A 25,860-nucleotide genomic window follows, 5' to 3' on the forward strand; every position below is an offset into this window, starting at 1 on the left:
TAACTCAAGAACAACATCAAAATAATACGTTTAAATGCTATATGGTGGACTCACACTCTTTCAACAGGATTCCCAAGGAGTGGTGTTTTTACCCGACCATACACACATTTCAGCATCTAGCCAGAGATATGGGTTAGTGGTATAGGCATGTTACTATAATTAAATATAAACATCATTTAGGGCAAGTAGATGCAGCAGCAATGAGTTTGTAGAGGGTCGAGGGTCAGAAAGCGGTTTCTTTGCTGCGCAAGCACCAATCCTCGATCTGGGACCGGCACACCTCCAAGATGGCGGCCGCGCTGCCCAGAAGCGTCACTGGGGCTTCTCTAGCCGGATTTGTCTCGCTCTATTGGAAATGCGAGCTCGTGCGGAAGTGTAACGGGGTCTTGTCTAGCCGGACTTGTCTCCCTCTATGGTGAACGTGAGCACAGCCAGAGTGGTCTGACATTTTGCGGAAGTGTCACGGGGTCTTTGTCTAGCCGGACTTGTCTCCCTCTATTGGTGTACGCGAGCACAGCCAGGATGGTTTGACATTATGCGGAAGTGTCACGGGGTCTTGTCTAGCCGGCCTTGTCTCTATGGTGTACGCGACCACAGCCAGGATGGTTCCATAGCATGGAGGAGGGTCACGGTCTCGCCCTCTCCATGGTGAACACATTTTATGACCGGATATCCGGTGTAGGATGTAAACAGGAAGTAGTTCCTCTTGACCAATCAGAAGCCTCGTCTGGGTAGCTCCGGTGGAACAGCTGCTGTGCCGGGCCGGTTCATGGGGAGGCGGCGCGGCCTCTGTGCTCTCCGCGCCGGGGGGCGGCAGTGAGCCCCATGGAGCCCTCGCGGCCCCCGCAGCACGTCATGGCCGAGGTGCGCATCCGGAGCGGGAGTAGTGGCTCCCGGGGGCCCGAGATGAACGGAGCCCCACCGGGTCCCCGCGCCGGCCTGGGAAGACTGCAGGACAGCCGAAGCCTGGACGGCATCAGCCGGGCCTACACCGGCGGCCAGGGCAAGGCCGAACCCGGCCGCAGAGCCACCATCTCCAGCGCCCTGGAGCTCGAGGGCACCGTGAGCCACGAGGGGGACCTGACGCACTTCACGGCCAACAACCTGCAGCTGCGGATCCGGCTGAGCGCGCTGCACGGGGCGCTGCAGGGGCTGGACGGTGAGTGAGGGTGGGAAAGGGCTGGAGGGGAGGTGATGAGGGAGAGGACTGGAGGGGATGGACAGGGTGAGGGAAAGTGCTGTGGGTGCGATAGTGAGGTAGAGGCAGACCTTCAGGGGCTGGACGGTGAGTGAAGGTGGGGGAGGGAGAGGACTGGAGGGGATGGACAGGGTGAGGGAGAGTGCTGCGGGGACGACAGTGAGGGAGGGGCAGATCTTCAGGGGCTGGACGGTGAGGGAGGGTAGGGAGAGGGTGGTGGGGGCAGCACAGGTGGAGAGAGGGAGAGGTATGGAGGGTGAGTGAGTGCAGTTGGTGAGTGAGAGGACTGTGAGGGATGGGCAGGGTAAGGGAGTGGGCTGAGGGAACCGCAGTGAGGGAGGGGCAGATCTCCAGTGGCTGGACGGTGAGTGAAGGTGGGGGAGAGGGCAGTGGTGGCAGCACAAGGAGGGCTAGGGCTGGAGGGTGAGTGCTGGGAGGTTGTGAGGACGATGGCTGGATAGACTAGTGAGGGCGAGGGCTGCGGGGAGGGCAGTGAGGGAGGGGGGATCTACTGGGGCTGGACGGTGAGTGAGGGCAACAGTGGGAGGGAGAGGGCTGGAGCGTGAGTGAGTGGAGGTGGTCAGGGAGAGGGAGGTGTGAGGGCTGCGGGGACGGCAGTGAGGAAGGGGGAAGTTTGCAGGGACTAAATGGGTGAGTGGGGGAGGTTGAGAGGGAAAGAACTGTCAGGCGTGGACAGTGAATGGAGGGCGGTTATGAGGAAAATGGTTGCAGAGTTCGGACAGTGAAGGAGGTGCTTCTAAATGAAGGATGCTGATGGTGCAGACGCGGAGGGGGCAAAGCTTGGTTGATGAGGGAGGGACTGATGGGGCAGGTCAGGCCTAGCGAAAACAGTTGGCGAATGATAGGTTGGAGGCTTTGCAGGAGCTGGCCGGTGAGTGCAAGGGGCGTCGGTCGGGGAGGTATGCAGGGACCGGACGGTGGGTGTGTGTCAGGACCATGGACAGTAAATGAGAGCGGACCCCGGAAGGGCAGGGGTGGTTGGTCGGGGGGTGCATGCAGGGACGGACGGGGGGGGGGGGGGGGGGGGGGGGGGGAGAGAGAGAGAGAGGTGTCAGGACGATGGACAGTAAATGCGGGCTGGCCCCAGGGACGGGTAGTGCAGCTCTGCAAGAGCCCAGCACCGGTATGTGAGCGGGGGGCTGGTGGGAGACCCAAGAGATGGATGAAGCCCAGGCGTTTATTCGTGGTCCTACAGCTGATTGGGCCCCTGGCGCATGTGTGTTTGTAACCCGCGAGCAGAGGGAGGGGACGAAGCAGGTAAGAATCAGGAGGCGTGTGACAGGGCACGTGAGGACACACGTCTGCAGAGTCCTGTCTTGGGGAGCTTGGGCTCGGCCCAGCTCCAAACTGATGGCGGAAGTGAGCGCTGGCTCTGTGTCTCCCGCGATCAGAAGAGGAAGTGCGACCGTGTAAAGAAGACGCGCGTCTTCGGGGCCATAGAGGAACGGCGGCATGGACTCGTGTGAGTCACTTAAAGGTAGCCGAGTCCCGGCTGTAGGGGGTGTCTAGGTGTGGACGCGGACCTTAGCCTGTGCCCTCGCTCCTGGCACCTGGGCAAAGGAGTGCAGATCGGCCCCATTGTTGCCTCAGTCACAGCCAGGAACGGGTGTTGTATTTCAATATCATAGATTTGCGTTTTTTCTTTTGTCTTGGGTGCACAACTCCAATTATGGTAGTTTTTGTTTTTTTTTGCTTTAATTTCCTAACACGCATTCGTCGGCTGCGATGTGAAGAAGCAGCTTAGTTCAATACATGGGCATTTAAAACGTGTTTGAAGGTAATATTGACTCAAGCGCCGTGAATCCATGAGACTCATTGCTGTGTTTGGAATGCAACAAGGTATTGCACAGATGCTGAAAGAATCTGCAGATGTGATCTGTGGCATTGACTGTCTCAAGGGAATATTGACCCCCGTAATCCAGCCCTTTGCCACAGAAGAGTCCGGTTTCATGTGCTACTACTAGTATGGCGAGAGCTGGAAGGGATGCAAGTTGCAGGCATCATAGAAAAGATTGAAGGACCCTATCTATGGGTTTCTCCCCGTTGTTGGTGCAAAAAAAAAAGAAAAACCCAGTGCTGTCTGCATGTGTGTTGACATGCAGATGTCACGTCAGGCTATAAAGCGGTAACCACCTGCACCCATGGTAGATGATATTGTTACAGAAGTGGGGCCCCAAAATAGACTTTAAATCGGGATACTAACCACTCTATTTAAACACAGTCAAGATATATAGCAACATTTTCTACTCCTGTATAATTGCTGCAATACCGTCCAACGGAACATCATCATTTCTAGTGCGTCTTTCATCATGTATCAAAGAATTGGTGTCCGGTCTGCAGTGGATATTTAATGTCAGTGGTGACTTTTTGGTCAATGGTATTTCCACTGAATGGCACAATGAAAGCATTTTGCGCTGTTTGAACGGATCAGAGACAGTGTGCTGACGGTCCATCTGGAGTAGTCCAAATTCCTTGTGATCATTATCAAATTCTTTGGATATGGTTTCTTCTAGAAGGATGTCTGACCTGATCCAAACAAAGTCCAGTGTGTCCAGTCAGGGTGTTTCCTAAAAACTGTATCCAAGGTCCGGATTTTCTGGGTAGGTTTATACAGAACTTGACAGATCTGACAAGCCCTTTGAGAGACCTGCCAAAATTAGTACCCTGTGAGCATGTGAGGTTAGCCAAAAAGAAGCATTCAACAGCATACAGGCAGACCTGTCAGCCGACACCGTTGACAAGTATTATGGCCCGGCAAAGAAAATTATACAAGTCACAACTTAATGACATCTGGGTTGCATATGCAAGCCAAGTTCTGTCAAACTGAGCAGAAGTATTTCCAAATAGAGATGGAGACAATCGCACTGCTTTGTGGCTGTAGCCATTTCCACCTCTACCTCTGGGAAGCACCTTTCCAGTGTGCACTGATCACAAACCTCTGGTACCCCCATTTCAAGGGTCAAAATCCAAATCATCACCTCCGATTGATAAGTGTCTTTTGCAACTTCAAGAGCACTCTTTCGGGGTGGTGTACCGTCCAGGACAAGACAACCCTATGGATCATTTGATCCGCCACTACCAAGTGGCAACCATGGCTGAACGAGAACATGCCAGAGACTCTGTAGTATACATTTGGTTGGTACTCCTCATCTTCCTTCCGGACCTGATTACACTAGTAGAAATAAGCCAGGCCTCCCTTGTATTGAATGCTTCCAACATGTGAGAAGAGCCTTTGAGGTGAAAACCTGGCCCATCTTTAAAGGACAGGCTAATCACTTAACTGATGTTTGCGTGTAAATTCAAGAAATGTAAACATCTGACAGGAATTGTAACCAGCTGAAGATGGCCGACTCCTTAGAGGCAACCCGCTTCCAATTCTGCGCTGCTTGGTACCTCGAGTCGTGTAGGCTGTACATCAGAATGCCATGGGATAATGAAAACAAAAATGAGGCCTCTGAAAAAGGTTTGGTTTCTTGACCCAGATTCTTAAGTGGCAATAGCTATTGCTCCTACAGCACATTGCAACCCCCTTGTAGTGTCGGTCGGAGTGGACAGGGCCCAGGACCCCCCCCACCCCCCCTCCTGCCTCCACAGAGCTTATGAAAGCAGGACCCCCGATACTGCACACCCCCATCAACACCAAGCATTTTTACAGTTGGATATACAGACTGATTTTATGCCACTATGTCAAATGCTGTAGGTGCCAGTTCATATTTATACAAGCCACCAGTTTCACATTAGTAGGGGCTATTTTGGCTCAAAATTAAAAGCACATTTTATTGATCACAAACGGAAACAAATTAGTGTTCCCTTTTAATGTAGTCTGCTTATCTTATTCTCGAAGGCTTTAACATACAGGCAGATTTAGCCTCCTCATCTGAAACTTCCACCCTCTTGCCATCCTGTAACCTCTCACCCTCGCACACCTGCACCAAGTGGGCCTCTGTTCACAAGATCAACTCTCTCTCTCATGTCCCCTGCACAAACTCCTGCAGTGACTTCCTTTGCCCCACACTCCCATACACAAATTCTAAAGGATAAATCAAGGCCTCCACCCACCCATTTGACTCTGTGCCCTACGTTTTTATATATCTGTTTTGTATAATGCGCAGCGTGTCAATGTACGTCAGGGCGCTTTACATTGCTGAATGGATTGGCTGTACATATATAAACTAGAAGTGGGTCGGACTCGTGAAATTTGACTCTGCAGAATTAAGCATAATTACATAAAAAATCAGCGAGATTCCATGCAGTTCGGTAGGTGGGCCTAGTTAATTCCTAAGCTCGCAAGAGGCTATTCATTGACCTTTAGTCTACCAATTTTCTCAAGAGCAAGCAGTGTAACTGTTTTTGTTCTTTTCCACCTGGCTGGCTTCCGAGCAGCACATTCCACAGAGGCAGTCATTCTGGCAACCATGCATGATTTGAAGGACAGAGCAGACAGACATCCCACAGGCATTAGTCCTTTCAGCAGCCTTTGATATGGCAGATCATGCGGTCCCGATTAACCACATCGAAACGGGTGGCTTGCAAGGAACCACCCTCCAGTTGATGGAATCCTCTCTTGTAAACTGATCTCAATCGGTCCGCCTATTTCCTTTTTGCTCGCCGAAAGTTAAACTAAGCTGTGTTGTACCTCGGGGCTCCTCCCTCTCTCTCGCCACCTGTTCAATCTCTATATGCGTCCCTTGATGCACTATCCAGCAGCGAAAGGTGAAGATCTTTAACTATGCGAATGACCTGCAGCTTATATTCACCATCGATCATACACCGGAGTCTAAAGAATTCTTTCAAAGGACCATGATATACATCCGGGTCTGGATGAATAGCAATCGACTGAAACTAAACTTTGACATAGCAGAGATTGTGGTGACTAAGAATAAACTTCACCTATGTGGGGCTCAAAAAATCGTAAAAATGTTACTAGACCTGCAGGTCTAGTGACTTTAATAGTCTACTCGATCTAACTGTTATGTACTGGACCCTTGAACTGGTCTCAAATTGTGTGATCCTAGGCAAATATTTTGTCTTATGGGACCGCCTTCTTCTTTATTATCATATAAGAAAGCACCTTCAAATATGCGAGTTCACTATTTCTGTTGTACAAAAAAACTTTTTTTATTTACTAGGCTAAATGTTTGCTCTATGTAGATCAAGAATCGAGTCCATATGTAGGGTACACATGATTCCTGGCTTACCTCTTAGTTCACTAATAGCATTGTCATCTGGGCAGGAACAGTAATAATTCCCAGTTCATGTTTAAAAACTCATGGTTCATAAATATATTACCAAAGCATGATGTAGTAGTGCATTGTCATTTACAGATGGCATATTTTTCATTGAAATGGCCACAAAACGTTACCACTAACATGTAGTTTTACTGATAACACATAAACAATTTTGGGAATTTGGGTGCCAACAAAAATGTTTAAAACTTGCACATCACCAAGTGTTTTGATCCTATAAAAATATTTCGCCACAGTATGACAAAAATGATTCTTCATAATTAGTGAAATGTATTTGAAATGTTTGAACAGTTCACGTAGCTATTTCAGTGTTAGAAAAAACCCTTTCATCTTACAGCCTTTCATTTCACATGCTTTGCACAGTTCAATTGTCACACAGTTCACTTTACAAAAACCTCTAACTTGAGTCACAGAATAATAAATGTAATACGATAAGCTGACGTTTGACCTCTGTCTCTGAAAGCAAGCAAATGTGACCAGTTTTAATGGCATTTTTATTGCTCTTTCACTTTGTGAGCAATAAAGATGCCTTTAAATCTTGTTATCTTATCACCTTTGCTCTGCTTTCAGAGACAGAGGTCAAAAGTCAGTTTGTCTTCACTGAGGTTAGATGATTTTCAACTATCCAGAAAGGGTGAGTATTCCCTAAAAATAGCTTGTCCTGAATACATCTTGCTCACAATGCGAGTGGATTTTTTAGCCCTGCTATGGATTCCTTTCTTTTGCTCCTGAGATGGGTGCAAAAACAGTGAAACATCTAGGAATCCTTACCAGATAGGTGCAGTGACCTCCTCGTGCTTCCAGCAGATAAGCAAAATCAGAAGATATTTCACCCGCGAAGCCCTTAAAATCATATTTGCATTAGTCATGTCCCGTATAGACTGTGCCAATGCTTTTTATACAGGACTCCCTTCTAGCCTAACTCGCAGACTGCGAATAGTGCAAAACCAAGCAGCCAGGCTGATTTTTCGTAAACCTAGACATTAACATATTATGTCCTTTGGGGAAAGAATTACACTGGCTCCCGGTAGTTCAGATATCCATTTTTAAAAACGGCTTCTTAGTCTCCAAATCCCTCCATGGCAAATGTCCAGCTTTCATATCTTCTAGAATCCAGCACTATACCTCCTAACTGTCAGCTTAGATCATCCCACCTCAACCTGCTGCCTGTTCCTAGAAGGAAAAGGTTCGGTGGGGCCAGATTTTCGGTGTCTGTTTCATACACTTGAAATATATTCTCCCTTGGTATAAGTCCATGGCAAACTACATAGGTTTTAAGAAAAAAAATGAAAACTTGGTTATTTAAGCAAGCCTGTGACTAACTTTGATAGCAGCTGCCTCTATCTACCTCGGCGCCAAGAAACCTTTCAGTGCACGTGCGCTCAATACATTTCCAATAACTTATTATTTAGTTCTGTGTTTTTGTTTTTTTGTAAACATTTTGTCTGATACTGTAGCTTTTCTGCTTTCCATGCATTGTTCATCATGAGAGAACAGATGAACCTTCCTCGCCTTTTATGATGTTTGTTCATTGTTGGGGTCGAACCTTCAGCCTGTCTTAAGATGGATGCAGATTGGTGCCCTTATCCGAAGCTCCAGACTTCCACTGATGTGAATCAGCTAGTGAGATGGGACCCGGTCATAAAGTTCATTTAGTAAGCGCATTGCGTTAAAATTTCATTCTTCTGGGACTTTCTTGCCGATAAGTCATGATACGCAGTTTAGCCAAGATATTTAAAGTAACATTTTATTCACTATTGTTCTTTAATCCAGTGTTGTTCTTTCACTCGTAGCTGACAACTCGATCCGAAGTCCAGGCCTACAGAGGCACAAAGCGGACATCCCTCCCATAGACCCAGATGTGCTGAAGGACCTGGAAAGTCTCACGCAAGATGTCGCTCACAAGGTGGATCAAATGATGAAGAGCTTGAATTGTACGATTCAGAATGTAAGTTCCCTCGTGCTAATGTGAAACCTTTGAAGCAGAATGATGGATTGCATACAGGAGTTGTACACACACTGTATGCAGGCTCATTATTTTAGCTTGCTCATATGTTTATGTGTGCTTGAAACGAGGAGGTGGGAGTCTTCACTGCTGTCTGTAACGCTCGAGATTAAATGAGTCTGAAGCGGCTGTGCTGTGAGTAGGGGGATCAGCAGCTACTCGCACTTTCTTTGTAATGACGGCTAGAAACGCGAAGGCTGTTTTTGTGATTGATTCATGTTCTGACTCAGCTTTCATCCTCTCAAGGTCAATACCGGTTTATCAAGGAGATGTGTTTATTTGAGCACAAACTAATTATTTCAGTCTGATGTGCACTATTTAAATGGTCAGTCTCTGGTGAATTTGCAGTATCCACGCTGGCATAATATATTTTGTCTCTGGGTTGATTTTAAATGGGTTCCCAGTCTGCAACTCCTGATGACAATCAGCCTGTCTTCGTTTAATAAACCTACCTGATATCAATTCAAGTTCTTGGGCAGATTCACTTGCTATATTTCTCCACTGAGTTAAAGCAGCCACTGTATATCGTGCAACAAAACGCACACTTTGAAACGTAAAACACGGGTAAACGACAGAAGTTCAATACCAAGGGACCTAAATGGGAAGTCTGGCTAAAAGCAAAATATAGTTGACACAGTGCGAAAACCGCCCGAAAACAACTTTAGAGTGCAGTTTTAGTCTTTTGCCTGTCTTTTTTTTTTTTTGTAGCAGATGCTTGTGGCATAGTGATATCATCAACATCTTGTTACAGCAGGCAGCATGACGTAATGATGGTTAAGTGAGCTTAACGGAACGTTCTACTGGCTTCGCAAATACCTAATTTAAGATGAACATCTGAAAATTAGTTTATTAAAAATGCAATGCTTTAAATAAAAGTGAGCCCGTAAAATATTTATTTACATACTCTTGGAGTTTAGCAGACTGTTTCCTCTTTGAGCAATTCTTTGCAGAATGCAAGCTTCCTCTTTCAATACATATTTTTATTTCCCTTGTGCTGTCGTCAGTCATCTTGTAACTAATTGTAGAACAATTGTTTTCGCCAGTGCTCTCTATTTAGTTGGAGAACCAAATATTTCTGTGTCGTGGCTTGTTGGAAAAACCAGCTACTCCGCTAGGAATCTCCCTGTAGGGTGTCAGTCCAGGGCAAATTCTCTGGGACCCCCTCCCTCCCACCCCATCCCCCAATGCCTACATCCTCTTTTCAAAGGGTCCTCCACCCAACCGCATCCAGCCAAAGAACCAGACAACAAGAGGTACCCCTCCATCCTCAGCCCCACCGACTTTGGGGGGCTCAGCCAACAGTGCCCATGTGTCACTCAGCCATCCAACTTACCTGCCTAGCCATTGGTCGCCTTCATCCAGCCTCCTGGTCAAAGCCTACAGCCTCTTTCCGAAACAGATGATCTCCATTGAAACGCATTGGGCGCCCGACACTGATTTGCACCCGGCCGCCCCTGTGCTGCTGGTGGTGCTGCTTTGTGGCCCCCTGTCCTGACCTCAAGTTTCTAAACCGGACACTGTTGCTAAACAGCCAAAGCCCGTTTCTAAAGAGAAGTCTTCCACACCAAAGAGAACTATCGAATCCGAATAACTTTTTCTCCCAGATCCCAAACAAACCACCATCCTTATTCATCCAAAGACGGGTCATATAGTTACTACACTACCTACAAAGAGGAAACCAGAACATTTACAACATTCATCGGTTCCTCCAAAGAAGATACACATGGGCACTAATACTTCACCACCTCCTTCACCCCCAATTAACCCTAATCTACTGATTTCTCCAGAACATACTTTCCCACTACCACAAACAGAGGATAGTGACGATGCACATGGGCAGGGGCAAGGAGATGACAATATAGTCCCATTAGACATTGATGATACTGATGACCCACCACAGGATCCAGACCCATGGCCTGACTATTATACCGATCCTGATTTACACAATGAGCCGGATCTTTACCCCTCAAAACCATCTCCGCCAGATGACTGTTGGGTTCACCCAACCAGTATATAGGGCCGCAACATACCATGGAGTCAATCTACACTCAGACCCTGTAGAAGAGGATTTTCTTTTAGAAGCCTTTGACCGGCCACAAAAATCATCTCCTGTCTTGCCAATGTTAAAAGGTCTTCTTAAACACGCTCCTGAAGTGTCCAAAGACCCCGTTAGCGCTAGGGTTCTTAACCCCAGAATAGATAAAAAATGCAAGGCAGCCCCCACTGACCCCATATACATTAAGGGTCAACTCCTTTTAGATTCCCTCGTCTTAGCTAATGCATGAAAAAGGGCAAATTCTCAGGTGTCAGGTGATACCCCGCCTCCCAACAAGGACTCTAAATTATTAGACACATCAGGCAAACCTATGGTGTCTCAAGCTGCAAACTATTGGAAGATAGCCAACACACGAGCCCTCTTGGCAAGGGATGACAGAGCTCACTATGATGAGCTGGAAAGGCTCATGCAACACCTCCCTCAACAATATAAGGATAAAGCCAATGGCCTTCTACAGGAAGGCAAACTAATCACCAGCACATCCATCAAATGCGCGCTGGACGCAGCAGACACCACGTCCCGCGCAGTGAATACCAATGTTTTACTACGTAGACATGCCTGGCTCAGGATATCTGGCTGTAAACAAGAAGTGCAAAACAGTATCCTTAATCCGCCTTTTGACCATGAGCACCTCTTTGGCCCTGCAGTGTACATATGTTTGAAAAATATAAAAAAGGGCACAGAGCCTGCCAAGTCTATGGGAGCCCTGCAGTCATGCTCTACTAGAGGCTCCTTCCGACGCTCCTTTTACAGAGCAGGGTCAAAAGCAAATACACGAGAACACTGGTCCTCATCCTACAAAAGTCCCAATCGGGGCCCCTTTTCCAGAGGATACTCTAGAGGAGGTTACAGGGGTAACAACAAGGGTAGAGGCAGGGGTAATAACACCTGCAGTTCCCCTAACACCAAACCGTGACTTCCCTGCGCTCTCCCCTCACCCCATGATCCCCCCCCCCCCCCCCCCCCCGATCATTCCACTCCTGTCGGGGGACGCCTTTCACAGTTCCTGCCTGGAATTCCATCACAACAGACAAGTGGGTAAGACAAAATATCCAGTATGGTTATTGCCTGGAACTCGCTCTACCCCTCCCAACATTCCTCCCAGACAGCGTCCAATGTCATCAGAACACCTGACGCTTCTCAAACAAGAGGTTCTTGCACTATTACAAAAACAAGCAATAGAGCGGGTTCCTGTGCCTCATTGAGGCACAGGGGTCTATTCCCTCTATTTTCTGATTCCAAAGAAGGACGGCTCTCTGAGGCCAATACTGGACCTCAGACCACTCAACTTTTACATCCAATCAGACCACTTCCACATGGTCACTCTACAACAAGTGCTTCCACTACTTCAGCAAGGCGACTTTCTCTCCACTCTAGATCTAAAGGACGCCTACTTCCACATTCCTACTCATCCCGCTCACAGGAAATATCTCAGGTTTGTGGTAGATGGTCAACACTACCAATTCAAAGTTCTTCCATTCTGGGTCATCACAGCACCCAGAGTTTTCACCAAGTGCCTCGCAGTGATTGCAGCCCATTAAAGAAGACCGCACATTCATGTCTTCCCTTATCTGGATGACTGGCTCATAAAGGCAAAATCCCACAACAGCTGTGTCCAACACACACTCAGCACAATTCAACTGCTTCACAGTTAGGGATTCACAGTAAACCTGGACAAATCCCACCTCAACAATACCTAGGAGCTACAAAAAACACTTCCACAGCCCTAGCATATCCCGACCCAGTCAGGATAACTGCTATACAAACACTAGTTCAAAGATTTCAGCCGCAACACTCACTACCGGCACGAGTGTTCCTGCAATTAATAGGGATGATGGCCTCTTGCATCTTTCTCGTTACTTATGCGAGACTCCATATGCGTCCATTACTAGAGTGCTTAGCACGTCGGTGAAACCAGGCTCACGGTCAACTAACAGATCTGGTGTTGGTGGACGAACGCACCCATCGCTCTCTACAATGGTGGAACACACAAAACCTTTCCAAAGGGCGGTTGTTCCTCGAGCCAGTCCCACAGACAGTACTAACAACAGACGCATCGCTCACCGGCTGGGGAGTTCATCTTCAAACCCATACCATTTAGGGTATCTGGACCCCCCAACAAAGACCATTCCACATTAACTACCTGGAATTATTAGCAATCTTCCTAGCGTTGAAATCTTTTCACCTGCACCTCCGAGGCAAACCTGTCCTTATCCGTACAGACAGCATGACCGCAATGTATTACATACAGAAGCAAGGGGACACACACTCTCTGCAGCTTTCACACCTAGCTCAGAGCATATGGAGATGGGCCATTCCGCAAAAGATATACCTCCTTGCAGAACATCTCCCAGGAATACACAATCAGATTGCAGATCTGCTCAGCCGCCAAGCACAGCAGATCCACGAATGGGAACTTCACCCTCAAGTTCTTCTTTCGCATATGGGGACACCCAGAGGTAGATCTGTTTACCACACACCAAAATGCCCAAACTTCGCCTCCAGGTATCCACACCCATTGTCCAAAGGCAATGCGCTATGGATGAATTGGTCAGGCAAATTTGTTTACGCTTTTCCGCCTTTCCCACTCATTCCGTTAGTGGTTCGGAAACTTAAACAACATTCCCTCATAATGATCCTAGTTGCTCCAACATGGGCAAGGCAACCATGGTTCACTACCCTACTGGAACTATCAGTAGTGCAGCATCAAAAGCGAAGTCTCTCACCCAAGCTTCTCACTCAGAACCATGGAGAGATAAGACACCCAGATCCCAATCAACTCAACCTTGCGATCTGGCACCTGAAATCTTAGAGTTTGGCTACCTTAATCTCCCACCAGACTGTATGAATGTTATTAAAGAGGCTAGACGCCCTACCACCAGGGCATGCTATGCAGCAAAATGGAAACGATTCATTTGTTGCACCACAACAAAATCAACCCACTAGATGCTTCCAATCAAGAACATCATCTGTTACCTCTTGCATCTACAACAGTGTAACCTAGCATATACATCTATTAGGTTACATCTAGCTGCCATAGCAGCCTGCCTACAAAACAGACAACACTTGGCCTTTGTTTCAAGTTCCTGTTATCAAAGCTTTCATGGAAGGACTTAAAAGAATAATTCCACCAAGAGCTCCACCCTCTCCGTTGTGGAACCTTAATATAGTCCTTACCAGACAAATGGGTCCTCCTTTTGAACCTCTCCACAAATGCGAATTACAGTTCCTCACTTGGAAAGTACCAATTTTACTCAGAAGAGTTAGTGAACTCCAGGCATTAACCATACAAGACAGTGCAAAAATAACTTCCTATAATGTGTAACCATACAAGAACCATTTTTACAAATCCATCATAACAAAGTGGTTCTTAGGACTAACCCAAAACTTTTACCCAAAGTAGTATCTGCCTTCCATCTCAACCAGTCCGTTGAACTTCCAGTGTTTTTCCCTCAACCAGACTCAGTGGCAGAACGAGCTCTACACACCGTAGATGTTAAAAGAGCAATACTCTACTACATTGAGAGAACAAAATCCTTTAGGAAAACCCAACAACTCTTCGTGGCTTTCTCCCCACCTCATAAAGGTAATCCTATATCCAAAGCAGGAATTGCAAGGTGGGTTGTAAAATGCATACCAATATGCTACATCGAAGCCAAACGCACATTAACCATTCCCCTTAGAGCTCATTCCACACGCAAACTAGGGGCTTCCATGGCATTCTTCGGGAACATTCCCCTAGACCTAGGCAAAGCAGCAACTTGGGCTACACCACACACCTTCACAAAACACTATTGTGTAGATGTGCAGGCAAAACAACAAGCTACTGTGGGCCAGGCTGTCTTAAAAACACTATTTCAAACTACTACAACAGATATTGGTAGCCACCGCTAACGAGGTAACTGCTGTATACAATCTGCAGCTTGTATGCCTCGAACGGAAAATGCTACTTACCAGTATGCATCTGTTCTTGGCATGTAGCGCTGCAGAGTTGTATACGCCCACCGGATACCTCTATCTGGTCCAGTATTATCTCATTTAGATACATTACACATGGACTTCTTTCTACTTCTCACTACTCCATCTAACCCTGCGTGGCAAAAACAATCTTAGGATGGAGTCAATGCCCATGCGCACTGTCACCAACCTCGTGACTACAAAGACTTCTTCGAAGACAAAAACAAAGTGCAAACATCCAAACCCAACACCAGATGGCGATCTATGCAAAAGTATACAACTCTGCAGCTCTACATGACCAGAACAGATGCATTTATTTTTAAAAACTGAAAAATATTGAGAAAGTGTCCATTCTGTCTTTCATGAATTCCAGACAACAGCTGAGCAGACAGATTGAATAAAGAGTGACTAAACAGGATCAGATTAACTCAAATACAGGAATATGTTAACATATATTTGTAATATAACACTAATATGTACCTATGGGTGTAGTGTTTTGTGATATGTGGCTGCTTAATTTGCTAAACCACGGCAGGTATCCACATCTTGAGTGTATGTCTAACAGTTAAATAAATGTAAAAATATGCCATTTTATGTCTTAATTGATTCTCAAAACGCAAAATAAATATGGGTAAATACCAGTAAGATGGCCCAAAAAATAAATATGGATAAATACAGACGAAGATAAAAGAAAAATCAATAAAACCGGGGGCTCTAATTGTAAGTCCTATCTATTGCATTAAACTGTCTAACCATATCACTGCAAAAGCATATCACTGTATTTGATTGACAACGACAGAAAGCCTTCTCATCACTAAAGAATACAACTGCATTTACAAAACATTACTGCATTATTGAAAAATAGTGCTACATTTTCAAGCTCTTCAACTTACCTGCACTAAGTGATTTTGTTCTAGTAATAAAATAACAAAGTAACAACCTATTGTACAAACAGTTGGTCTGGATTCAGTCTTTGAGCGTGTGACATCATTTCCTGCCTGAGTGTGTGCAATAAGTGCTCAACGCTGCCCTCTGATGAGCCTGACTGCTCCGCCCAACTGCCACTAACATGAGAAGAAGGTATTATCTACTTTATCATCTGCTACACCTTTGGGGTTCCACTGGACTCTGTGCCCACTATGCCTCTTTTTAGTATAGTCTATACAGAGCCAGCTTCCTACAGCGGTGCACCCAGTATATTCATTACTCTTATCATCCTTTAACAAGCCCTGGAAAAAACTCCCAAATCACATGCCAGGCTTATTGGATCGAAAGGATTGTCCTTCTATGACCTATGTAAGCTTTTTGAGTCGGACAGGCCCTGTCTTAGTGGTGTAACCCTCTTCATGTTTTCACTGTGGAAAATCATCCTGTGTTGAACATAATCTATACACATTTGACGCAACACTGCGTAGGACTGTCATCGTTCAGTGCATATAGCTGGAGCACGTTATGCCCATTAAGAGATTACAGGAGAGCTGGACTTCAGAAACACAAAATCAATATGGTCAGTGGTGAGACCTTGGAAGAAGTGTTTAGTGAATATAGCAAGCACACAAAAGTTGTAGCAGGACCAGCCTGTGTTCTACTTCCTACTCCACGAGATCCACCCAGGCTCCTTACCAAATTTTTGGTACCCGTAATTCCTGAATGTTCGAGATACCATATCGGGAGTCTGTTCGTGTGTTAGAGCATGTGGCATGTTCACATGTATGCATGGCGATGACTATGCTAGTCATTAGGGTTTTAGTCAGACCTTTGCCGAACTGCCGTCATCTTGGGAAAACAATACATTTCATATTTTGGATCTTATGCTCTATATAATCTGAAACTTTTTAATTTAATCCATGGGGAAAATAACTCAGTTGGACTAGACTATTACATGGGTAATCTGGTTAATCCCTTTGTTGCCCCATGTAGTGTGGGTCACTGCATGTCTATTGTGATTTAGAGGAGGATGAAAATTTTCATGTGGAGGGTTCATAAAACTAGGATTAAAAAGGCAAGACCATATCTAGGGAGTCTCTGAAGACTTTCTTGAAGACTCAATAACATGCATAAGTGTGTGTTTTACTTGCAGTCAGTAAAAACAATGGACTGGAATGCAAACCGAGCAATGGCTGTGACTGTACGCAAGCTTTCCATTGATTGCCTTTGTTTCATTTCCTTAGTTTGACCCACTACGTGTGATGGGTATGTCCAGAGGTTGGTACCATGCTCACTGTGATATAGGACTCAAGCTGTACACCTCAACGACCAGGCCTAAATAGTCTGAAACCGGTTTGTGGCTGCTTCTATGGTCTGGGTTGCTCCTTTTGGAGCCAGGGCAAGTCTGATCTGCATATTTCCATCTTGTGGGTGAAAACGATTGACTAGAATCCGGCCACGATCGATTGCCAGTGACTGACACTATTTGTACGCATTCCACCCACCACCTTGTTATTTTTACAGTTCGTATTCCTAATGCATTCTCATTAAACGACTTGTCCTTCCGAAGCATTCAGAACTGTAAGACCTGCTGGCATTGTCCTTGTTCCGTGAAGCGGAGGCTCATCTCATTGAAACAAGAATTATAGATTGCGGTAAATGTGTTGAGCGTTTAGAGGCCTCTTCAGTTTAGTTCAAAACTAATATGACCTTAAAACGCCCTTTTTTTCAAATGTTTGTAGCTTCTATTTACTTATTTTTCATGCAAGCGGTGGCTGCTGTTCACTAGGAGATGTTTACTGATTAGGGGATATGTAAATGTTCTGTTCATTCATGATTTCAGTTCATTTTACTTCGAGGGCCTTCCGTAAATACTCCAGATTTTTGGCCATTGGTGTTGACCGAATCCTCTTGCCACTGAAGGTTACTTTTGTATGAAATAAATGTCCTCATTGCTGCTTTCCACAAGGCGTAACCCATAATTTAAATACTGACACTCATTATGGAAACGCTTTAGAGTTTTCCGGAATAGACAACAAGAGCAAAGCACAAGTAGTCTGTCACTCTTAACCCCGGTGTGAAAATCATGCCCATTATTCACTCTTTACCGATCTATAATTTTATGTTGTGTGTGGCCCCAAAATTATTTGCCCCTGCTTTCAACTGCTGCCATGGGAAGAGGAGCATTTGGGGAGGCACATATAAAATGATCTCTTCTCCCTGTCCTACATAAAAAAAAAAATGAATACCTGGCCACCTGCCGTCCAACCCTACCCCTCGCTGCGCTGTCTCAAATAGCTCAGCCATAGCTGCCTGGAATTCCTTTATAACAATGCAACAGTCCATGCCAAGTTCGGTTATTCTCTGTTGCTACGTCATAGCAGTGAATCACTGGATTTAGAATCCAATCGTTCACACGAATAGCCCTCTCCAGAACCCTATATATCAATGGAAGAAGGATCAGTACAAGTTATAGAATTGAATGGAAAGCCATGGCCTTAATCTCATGCTTGCCTTTACGAAGGACTCTTAGTAATAGGGCATATTCTCACCAACTTCAATGGTGCTCTGGTACTGCCCTCAAAAGGAAGCCTGAGTCTCACTTGCCTAAATTCAAACTCGATTATTAGCTAGTTCAGCGGCTAGTGTTCAATTTACTGAACCAGTCACTCTGAGCACTGGAAGAAGGGAGGATAGAATGACGCTAGACTGTGTGCGGGCGGTTGATGGGAAGACCGGTGATGACATCGGAAGAGAAAACTGTATGAGGGCCTCTCTGTGGACTGAATGCTTTTTATCCAATCCGTCTTTGTTGACTGCATTTGAAGAGTAATTGTTTGATCTGTGTGTAGTAAATCTAGTACAGCCAATTTCCCTCAGGGCAATTTCCTGCTGGAATTACAGCCTTGCAACTTATCCTGACGATCCGCATAAAGGTAGTGGAAGTTATGGTACAAGTGGCAGTGGGCAAGAACCGTGGCAGCGAGGCAATGGGTGATGGCTGCGGCCTTCACAGGATGATGAAAAGAGGTGCTATGTGGAAAAGAGGTACAGAGGTGGAACAGGAGGCAGACCCATATAACTGCGGGCGGTCCACGAGGTAGTGCATAGGTTTTTAAAAAATAATAATTATATTGATTTTTGATAATAGAAAACAAAGCATATACAATCCCATAAGCTGTAGCAGTTGATTAGACGCATACAGTTCTTACAATTTAAAAGCAGGATATAAATACCATAAAATAAATGACTTTACAGATAGACAATCTCATGACAGTAAGCAAAACTGCAAACAAGTATGTCAAGGAAGGTGTACAATTCAACAGTGACATGGACAATCAATTATCATATATATTCAGTAGGTATGTAGTAAGCGGGCCCCAGATGTCGCGGGCCTAGAGGTGCCAGGCAGTTCCTCAGCATAGCATGTGAATTGATCCCGGCAATATACCAAGTCCTGTAACCATTGTTTCGCTGTAGGCGCTGGTCTACCACCCTAGCAGATTGAGACTCTACGTTTAGCAATCAGCAGCGCTACCGCAACTAACTTCCTATGTGAGGCTTTAATATCATTGACCTTTCCCAGTAGACATACTTGGGGGAGGGGGGGGGGTACAGGATATAGGTAGATCTACCATCAATTGGATAGTGTTTGTGACAGATTCCCAGAATGAGAAGACCCTTGGACAGGCCCAGTCCAGATGATGGAAGTCTGCGTCAGCGGAACCGCATCGTATGCAGTCAGCCGTGTCCCGCAATCCATACTTATAAAGTTGGGATGGTGTGTAATACATTTGATGTAGATATTTAAAATGCACTCGTCTCAAGTTCCCATTTGCTGTGAGTTGCCCTGTCATTTGGCAGCAATTAAACCAGTCTTCCTCCGTGAGCAGATCAGGAAGGATTGCATTCCGTTTGTCCCGTGCCATCATCCCAGTGGGAGCCCTTTCCTTCTGTGTTGTGATCTAGGCGCGTGACCAGTCTAGCATGAGAAGGCGTGGTGTAGAGGAGTTTTAGCGCATCTAGAGTAGTGAGTTCTGCCGGAAAATGTGGGTATAGCACACGCATAGCAGATCGTAACCGTGCAAACACAAACGTTTGCATTGCAATGTTTGGCCCGTCAGTTTAGTTCCAGCCTCCACAAATTTGCTCCCTGAGAATACATCTCCCATGTTGGACATATCCATTTCCATGAGAGTTTTCAGGGCATCTGGCTCGCTGGTGACCAAAAGATCAGTGTGGTGTAGTAGTGGCATGTTTGGTGCATAAAGCGGTAGCTTTTTCGCGCGCTTCCAGAGTGCTTGCCATGCCCCATCAGTAATACACACCACGTCTATTTCCCCTTTCTCAAAGACGGTATGCCTGTTGACTATCATGACTTTCAGCGGTATCGGGTGCGCGCCCCCTGCTTCAACCGCTACAATGGGAATGTAGGCAGGTTCCTGTTGCCAGTAATAAGCATAATGAGCCTGCGCTGCGTAAATAATATAAATGAAAGTCAGGGGCCGTGAAGCCTCCCTGTTGGTAAGGCAATGTCAGTGTTTCCCACTTGAGTCGTGTTTTTTTTCCGCCCCATGCCAGCGTGACTAATAGAGATCGAAGTGTGCCAAAGAAGTGGTGCGTTAAGTGTACAGGGATGTTCATGGATAAATATAAAAATCGTGGAAGGACCACCGTTTTCATTAGGGCTATCCTTTCTGCAAATGATAATGGTAATTTTATCCAGCGGGTTATTTGGAGGTAGTGCATAGTTATGGAGATGAAAGAAGCTCTGACATGACAACAGCTGTTGGTGTTTTGAGAAAGTACCAGCAGGCATTGGACAATTGCCACCTTCAGTGTTACATTGCTGTTCACTTGAAGAAATGTATCACCCATTAAACTACCAAGCGTTCACATGACATACAATAGTCTTCGAATTCCATGCAGGTAAGTTCTTCAGATTGTGGTTCGTCAGATCTTCTCCTTGTGACTCTTCTTGTATATTCTGTTGTTTCAAACTGTGAGGGTTGAACACATATAGTCCTTTTGTGTGGAATGACTGATAGTCACACTTCAATACTTGCCTGTCTTCCAAGGTTTGTTGGGTGCAATCTCTGGGGGTATGTGGGTGTTGAAGTAACTTGGCCCCTTCTCTCAGATATGATGTTTCGTTAGCTGCTGGAGTTGCTTGTGGTGTGCATCGGCCTGATGTTGGCCATCTAGTATCAATTTGGTAAAAAGGGGGGTGGTTATACCTCCTTGATTGCATGATCATTGTGATGGGGTTTCAAAAGCTGAAACTGGTTGCTTTTATTGCGTGCCCTTCTGGCATAGGCGGACCACCCATTTTAGATATTGGTGCTGTGGGCAGGTTTGTACTTCTCTGACCAGTACTTTTACACGTCTGGTTTACCCCTGAACTAGAAAGGAGTGTGATGTTGGGGGAAGCGAATGTAGACCCAGGTATTTTTAATATCCCTCCATTTCTGAAGACGATCTGTAAATCGCTGTTCTCTCTGAAACTAGGTCCCACGTCATGGTGAGGGACACGACCTCTGATCATTAGTCACTTTTGTGGGTTCGAGCTCTGTGTCATTTTATGATTCACTGATTTCCTTATTAAGCTATGTTTATGCTGCTGAACGATTCTTTGATGGATTTAGTGTACAAGTGTCATAGATATTAATCATCCCTTACTTGTGCTTTGGGTGTTTTTATTTCCTGAATGTGCAGTCCATGTGTGTGTTTGTGTGTCATTCGGTTTGCTTTCAGATATATGCCTGCCTCGCTGCTGTGTTTTGCCTGCTTTAGTAGACAAATGGGGTGAGAGTCTTTGTGTGTATCCTTTACATGGTGCTGTTTGTTAGTCCCATTTTGGCAGTTTTAGTTAAATGAGGAAGACTGCACTCCAGAGAGCCCCTTTACCCAGGGGTTGGCAGGGCTCTTGAAATGATAGTGTGCCCTGGTGCTCTCTTCTCCTGTTTTTTTCTTTGAGTCCATCATTCATTCCTAGTGTCCTTCAGCAGCAGTTCTCCAGCCCAGCTCTTTGTCAGGATTTTCTCTTTTGCCCTTCCATTGTCTTGTTTGATTCCCCAGTTCTTGTTTTTGGTGGCACTGTTTGTGTTTTTTTGGCTCTTTTAATTTCCATCTCCCAGCGTTGCCTGTGCTTTAGGGGATGCTGCAGTCAACAGGTTTTTGGGATCTGAATGGACCACAATCCATGCCTCGACACAGGTTGTACACTTGAAAGAACGAAGCATTGATTGTGCTCGGTCAGGAGCTCTTCCACCTGAAATGGAGAAAAGCAAGGAAGGTTGCAGCTGCCAAGGCTTAACTTTCAGTCACTGAAGTTGGAAAATATGAAATAACTGGGTAGTTTGGGGATTTCGTTTTGTGGGTGACTTTATTCCCACAGGTATTGGGTGAACTTGATTTTTAACTATTGCTTTTCCTCCTTCTTGCACCCCGACCCGCATGTCCTGGCCACTTTCTTTACAGCATTTCTTTACGACTGCGCATTTCTTCTCGTGCCAGGTTCCTAGCCTCTGTCATGTTCTACCATTCAAATTATAGTTGTAAACAAACCAAAATGAAATAAAGACCTCTTGATTGCCAATAAATTACTTTCAGAATTACAATGGCAGTATTTCTTGTTGCACCGACTGTTGATCTGGGAAGAAAAGGGGTATTTCCTTTTAATACACGTGCAACTGCTTTCAAAGTAGGAATTACAAGGCAAAGAGCATGGCCAGTAGACGGGAGGGTCCGGTGGCTTATTAACACCTGATTAGTACCTATAAATATTTAGATAGCCTTGGTCTGGACTGCACAACATTACTTTTCTGTGCATCTGATTAGTCTCTCCCGTACCTGCAGAACCCCTGCGCTGCTTCTGCCAAGAGGCAGGCAGTGCACACTGGACGGTCCTAGTTGAAGCATCCAATCTATGGCGTGTTTGGCTTTGCTGTGTCCAGTGGTGTCTTGATGGGTCACGGCAGTTTTGTGAAGGTGAAGTAGATACTACGAGGCTTCTCTTTTTAATGGAGCGCATGCGACATGTGTTTTTTCTTTCAGATGACTGCTCTGAGTGTTGGCTACATCCAGACATACAGAGATTCAGTAGACAGTCTCGGCGAGTCGGTGGACATGAGCATTAAAGTAAGAAATCCAGAATTGCAACCCATTGTATCCTCCGCAGTGCACTGATTACAATTAAACGTTTATGAGGTTTAAAGGGTTGCATTGGCAAAGCCAGCAGGACTGTCATTGCCCCAACCTTATTGCTGCTTTGTCTGTGCTTGTTACTTTCTTGTCACTGTTCTTTCAAAACTGTTTTATTTAGAAAACTCCTGGGTCCTCATTTTTTTTTTTTTAACCTGGTGAAAAGTCAAACTAATGTTTGGTCTCAAAACTGCCATAGTGGACCCTGACACTCGAGGGAGCTACTTTCCGTGTGAACGCGCTCCTTGTGAAGGGTAGAATGACGTCACTCACACTGAAACGAGCCAGCGGCTGAAGTGCGCGGACGCATTGCCCTGTGTTGGATGCTATACTGGGAACATTTGAAATGTGATTGACATTATAACAGACCAATAGATAAAAAAGAGCTGACTGAAAGACCCTATGAACGAAAGACCCTATACACCTATAATAATAGGTAAATTCAAAACACAATTTTAGTAAAAATCTAAAGGTTTTGGCTAATGCCAGACAGAAAACGGGGGCTGGAAATTAATTTCTGCAAGATTTATCCTGACTTAATTTAGTGTCCCGATATAAACACCAGGATTGCTCTGCTCATTCCTTGCGAGGAAAGCCACATCGCTTCTCAAAACCCCTTCAGTGCCACGCCCTTTCCCCGCCCTGTGCCGGGCGTTGCATTAGCGGGCGAGGTTCATGACGGGATCATCTCGTCATGGCCACATCACTTCTCAAAACCCCTGGTAGCCAATTTGTTCAAGTTGGGCCACAAGATGCAGACACCAGCGAGTGCTGCATGGGGGGCAGGTATATGTTACTCCTCCACACCAACGGCAAACACCCCAGAACACCATCTTTGTGGTTCTAAACATTTCGAATTCTGTGTACCTCGACTGTACCACTAGTGGAAGCCAGGGACTGCCCTGTCTGGGCAATTTGTAGGAATCGAAATTTAAAACAATATACATCAAGCAAATGCGCAAATTATGGATTAGTTTATTTAATTGACAGACAAAATGCAAAAATGCAAGCGCGACGCAGCTCCAGCAATGATCTGGGGGGCCCTATCTGTACAATGCTGCGTAAATCCTTACGCCTGCTTCAAGCAGGCGCAGGGTTTTGACGCAGCATGGGCCTAAAAGTGACTGAGTGAAATCTTGTAGATTTCACTCAGCCACTTTTAGGAGGCGTTCCTGCGCCGGAACGCCCCCACCTGCCCTGGAACGCCTACATGTGGCGCAGGGCTTTACAACGTGACGCATCTCCCAGATGCGTCACGTTGTAAATACCCCGCATCATGGCGCAGGATTTGCGCCGCTGCTGTGTCACAAAAGTGACGCAACGGCGGCGCAAAAGTGGCGCAAGTGCAACATAAATCTGCCCCATTGTTTGCTGGCTAGGAATGCACCTGGTTTAATGTAATTTGGAGGAGTTAACATTTTACTATGAGCCCCATGAAGTTGGCTCGTTGTTTGTTATTCCTAACTCTGATCTTTTTCCTTTACTTAAGGGCATGTATACCCTGATGGCCCGCTGCGAGGAGTTGGATCGGTCCATGCAGCCCATTCATTCTTTGGCTAAACAAATTCGGGAGATCAAACGGACCCTGGATGTATTTGAGTCGTTATGCAAATAATACCTACCCATTTCAGCATCTGAAGTCTCTGCTTCCCTGTTTGAAGTTGCCTGTTACGCATACTGCCGGTGATACTGCATCAACTTGCGCGCAGTGGGAATGGACGACATGATCACGTTGGATGCTCCAAGAGACGGCGGCTGTGGTACATGTGGTCACAGTACGCGTACTTCCGCAAGCATCATGTTGGATTTTATTGGCTCTGCCAGCTTGCCTGGTGAGAATCGTGCAGGGCCAACCAAAGGGCTTCTAGCACAAACTGTAGATAATGTATAGAATTTATAGGAATGACTAATCTTTCGGCCGCTTAATGAATCCCAGATGTTGACACATATTTTTTAACACAAAATGATTTGTTAATCTTCTGATGAGAACGGTTTCAATAAGGGATGTTGTCAGCCCATTTCTTTGTGTTTTGTTTTTATTAAGTAATATCACAAACTGCTTTTGTCAATTAAACTCTTCAGCCTTTTTGCTTAACCCAAGTAAAACACTTGAATATTAAAATGGCCCTTCAGGACTGGCTGCTTTTCGAGCGCTGTCATTTGCAGCAGAAAGTTAAAGGGTGGTAATGCTTGGTCACTGCTAGTTACTTCGGATGCACTTTATGACATTGTTGTTTAGCTCTTTATGTCGTTGTTGTTTAGGTCTTTGTGCCACTGCAGACCAATCCTCAGCAAACCTGTCTTGCCCCTGCAAAAGGCAGCCCAAACTGCTTGGCTTCCAAGAGGAGCATTTTTTAGGCCCAGATTTACGTGCTTGGTTTTAGTGAAAAGGGCACGCTGTAATGGGCAGCTAGTATCATCTTTTCACTCCTGGTCTGCTAGGAGTAGGTGTTAGGGGAGGCGGCTCCAAAAAAAAAAAAAAAACAACCTGGTATCCCCTCATTTCTGATACATTATCACCCTCTAGACGCTGACTGAGATGTCGGTAAGTATCATATTGGCAATCGTGTATCTGACTGAACGTTTAAGAGATAGCTGACCTCCAGCACAATGATCGCGCTGTAAATGTGTTCAGAGCTTGCAGCCGGTCCAGTTTCGCGTGGAATGACTTCAGCCTCTTCTCATACTTTAGCTTACACAAGGCGTTGCGTTTTGGGATGAGAATGGTCTGAAAAAAATCCAGTATGCAAAGTATTTTTGGTAATAAGGCGACTGGAGGTAGGTGTCACATGATGAAGGCCAGTTGGGAGCAGAGTATGACAATGTGAGTAAATAGAAGGCAAGATTGATCATCGATTTTTGACAACTTATCTTACTCCTACCTAAGTATCCTGCACAATTTGGCTCTTTTATGGACACTGTTTTTTCAGTTTCACTTATGGATTTCTCGAAACTAAAATGAAACTAGAGCGCTGCTTTTGGAATTTAAAAAAAAGGTTTCTCTCTACCCTGCATTCTCACTTGAAATGTTTGACTTTCTTGCTATGTTTTATCCTGAGAAAAATTGAAAAGCACCACGGAAAATCGTTTTTCTCGATATTTTTTTAGAGGATTGTGCTTCAAGGCCATATTTTTTTTACTTGCTTGCAGTATTTTTCGTTATATAGATTATTTGGGAGAGAATATTGTTGTCATTGTGGAGGTTTGATGAAGTGATTTCAAATGGGGGACACCATTGAAAACTTTG

At 45.5% G+C, this 25,860-nt stretch overlaps 1 protein-coding gene across 1 annotated transcript; it reads left to right on the forward strand.

Annotated features, from left to right (window-relative positions):
* Nucleotides 1–380: 380 nt before the first annotated feature.
* On the forward strand, nt 381–24,748 carry LOC146797258 (BLOC-1-related complex subunit 6-like). Its single transcript, XM_085624231.1, has 4 exons — nt 381–1,159; nt 8,259–8,413; nt 22,467–22,550; nt 24,103–24,748. The coding sequence occupies exons 1-4, from the start codon at nt 826–828 to the stop codon at nt 24,226–24,228; spliced, it is 699 nt and encodes a 232-aa protein (XP_085480357.1). The 5' UTR covers nt 381–825; the 3' UTR covers nt 24,229–24,748.
* The last annotated feature ends 1,112 nt before the right edge of the window (nt 24,749–25,860 follow it).

This window comes from Triturus cristatus, chromosome 9, assembly GCF_964204655.1.
Source record: "Triturus cristatus chromosome 9, aTriCri1.1, whole genome shotgun sequence".
Taxonomy (NCBI): Eukaryota; Metazoa; Chordata; class Amphibia; order Caudata; family Salamandridae; genus Triturus; species Triturus cristatus.

Excerpts from the sequence above, each read along its gene's own strand:
- LOC146797258 (XM_085624231.1), top strand. The coding sequence starts at position 826 with ATGGAGCCCTCGCGGCCCCCGCAGCACGTCATGGCCGAGGTGCGCATC. Across the intron at positions 8,414-22,466 it reads TGAATTGTACGATTCAGAAT|ATGACTGCTCTGAGTGTTGG; the intron begins GTAAGTTCCCTC and ends TTTTTCTTTCAG. Across the intron at positions 22,551-24,102 it reads CGGTGGACATGAGCATTAAA|GGCATGTATACCCTGATGGC; the intron begins GTAAGAAATCCA and ends CCTTTACTTAAG.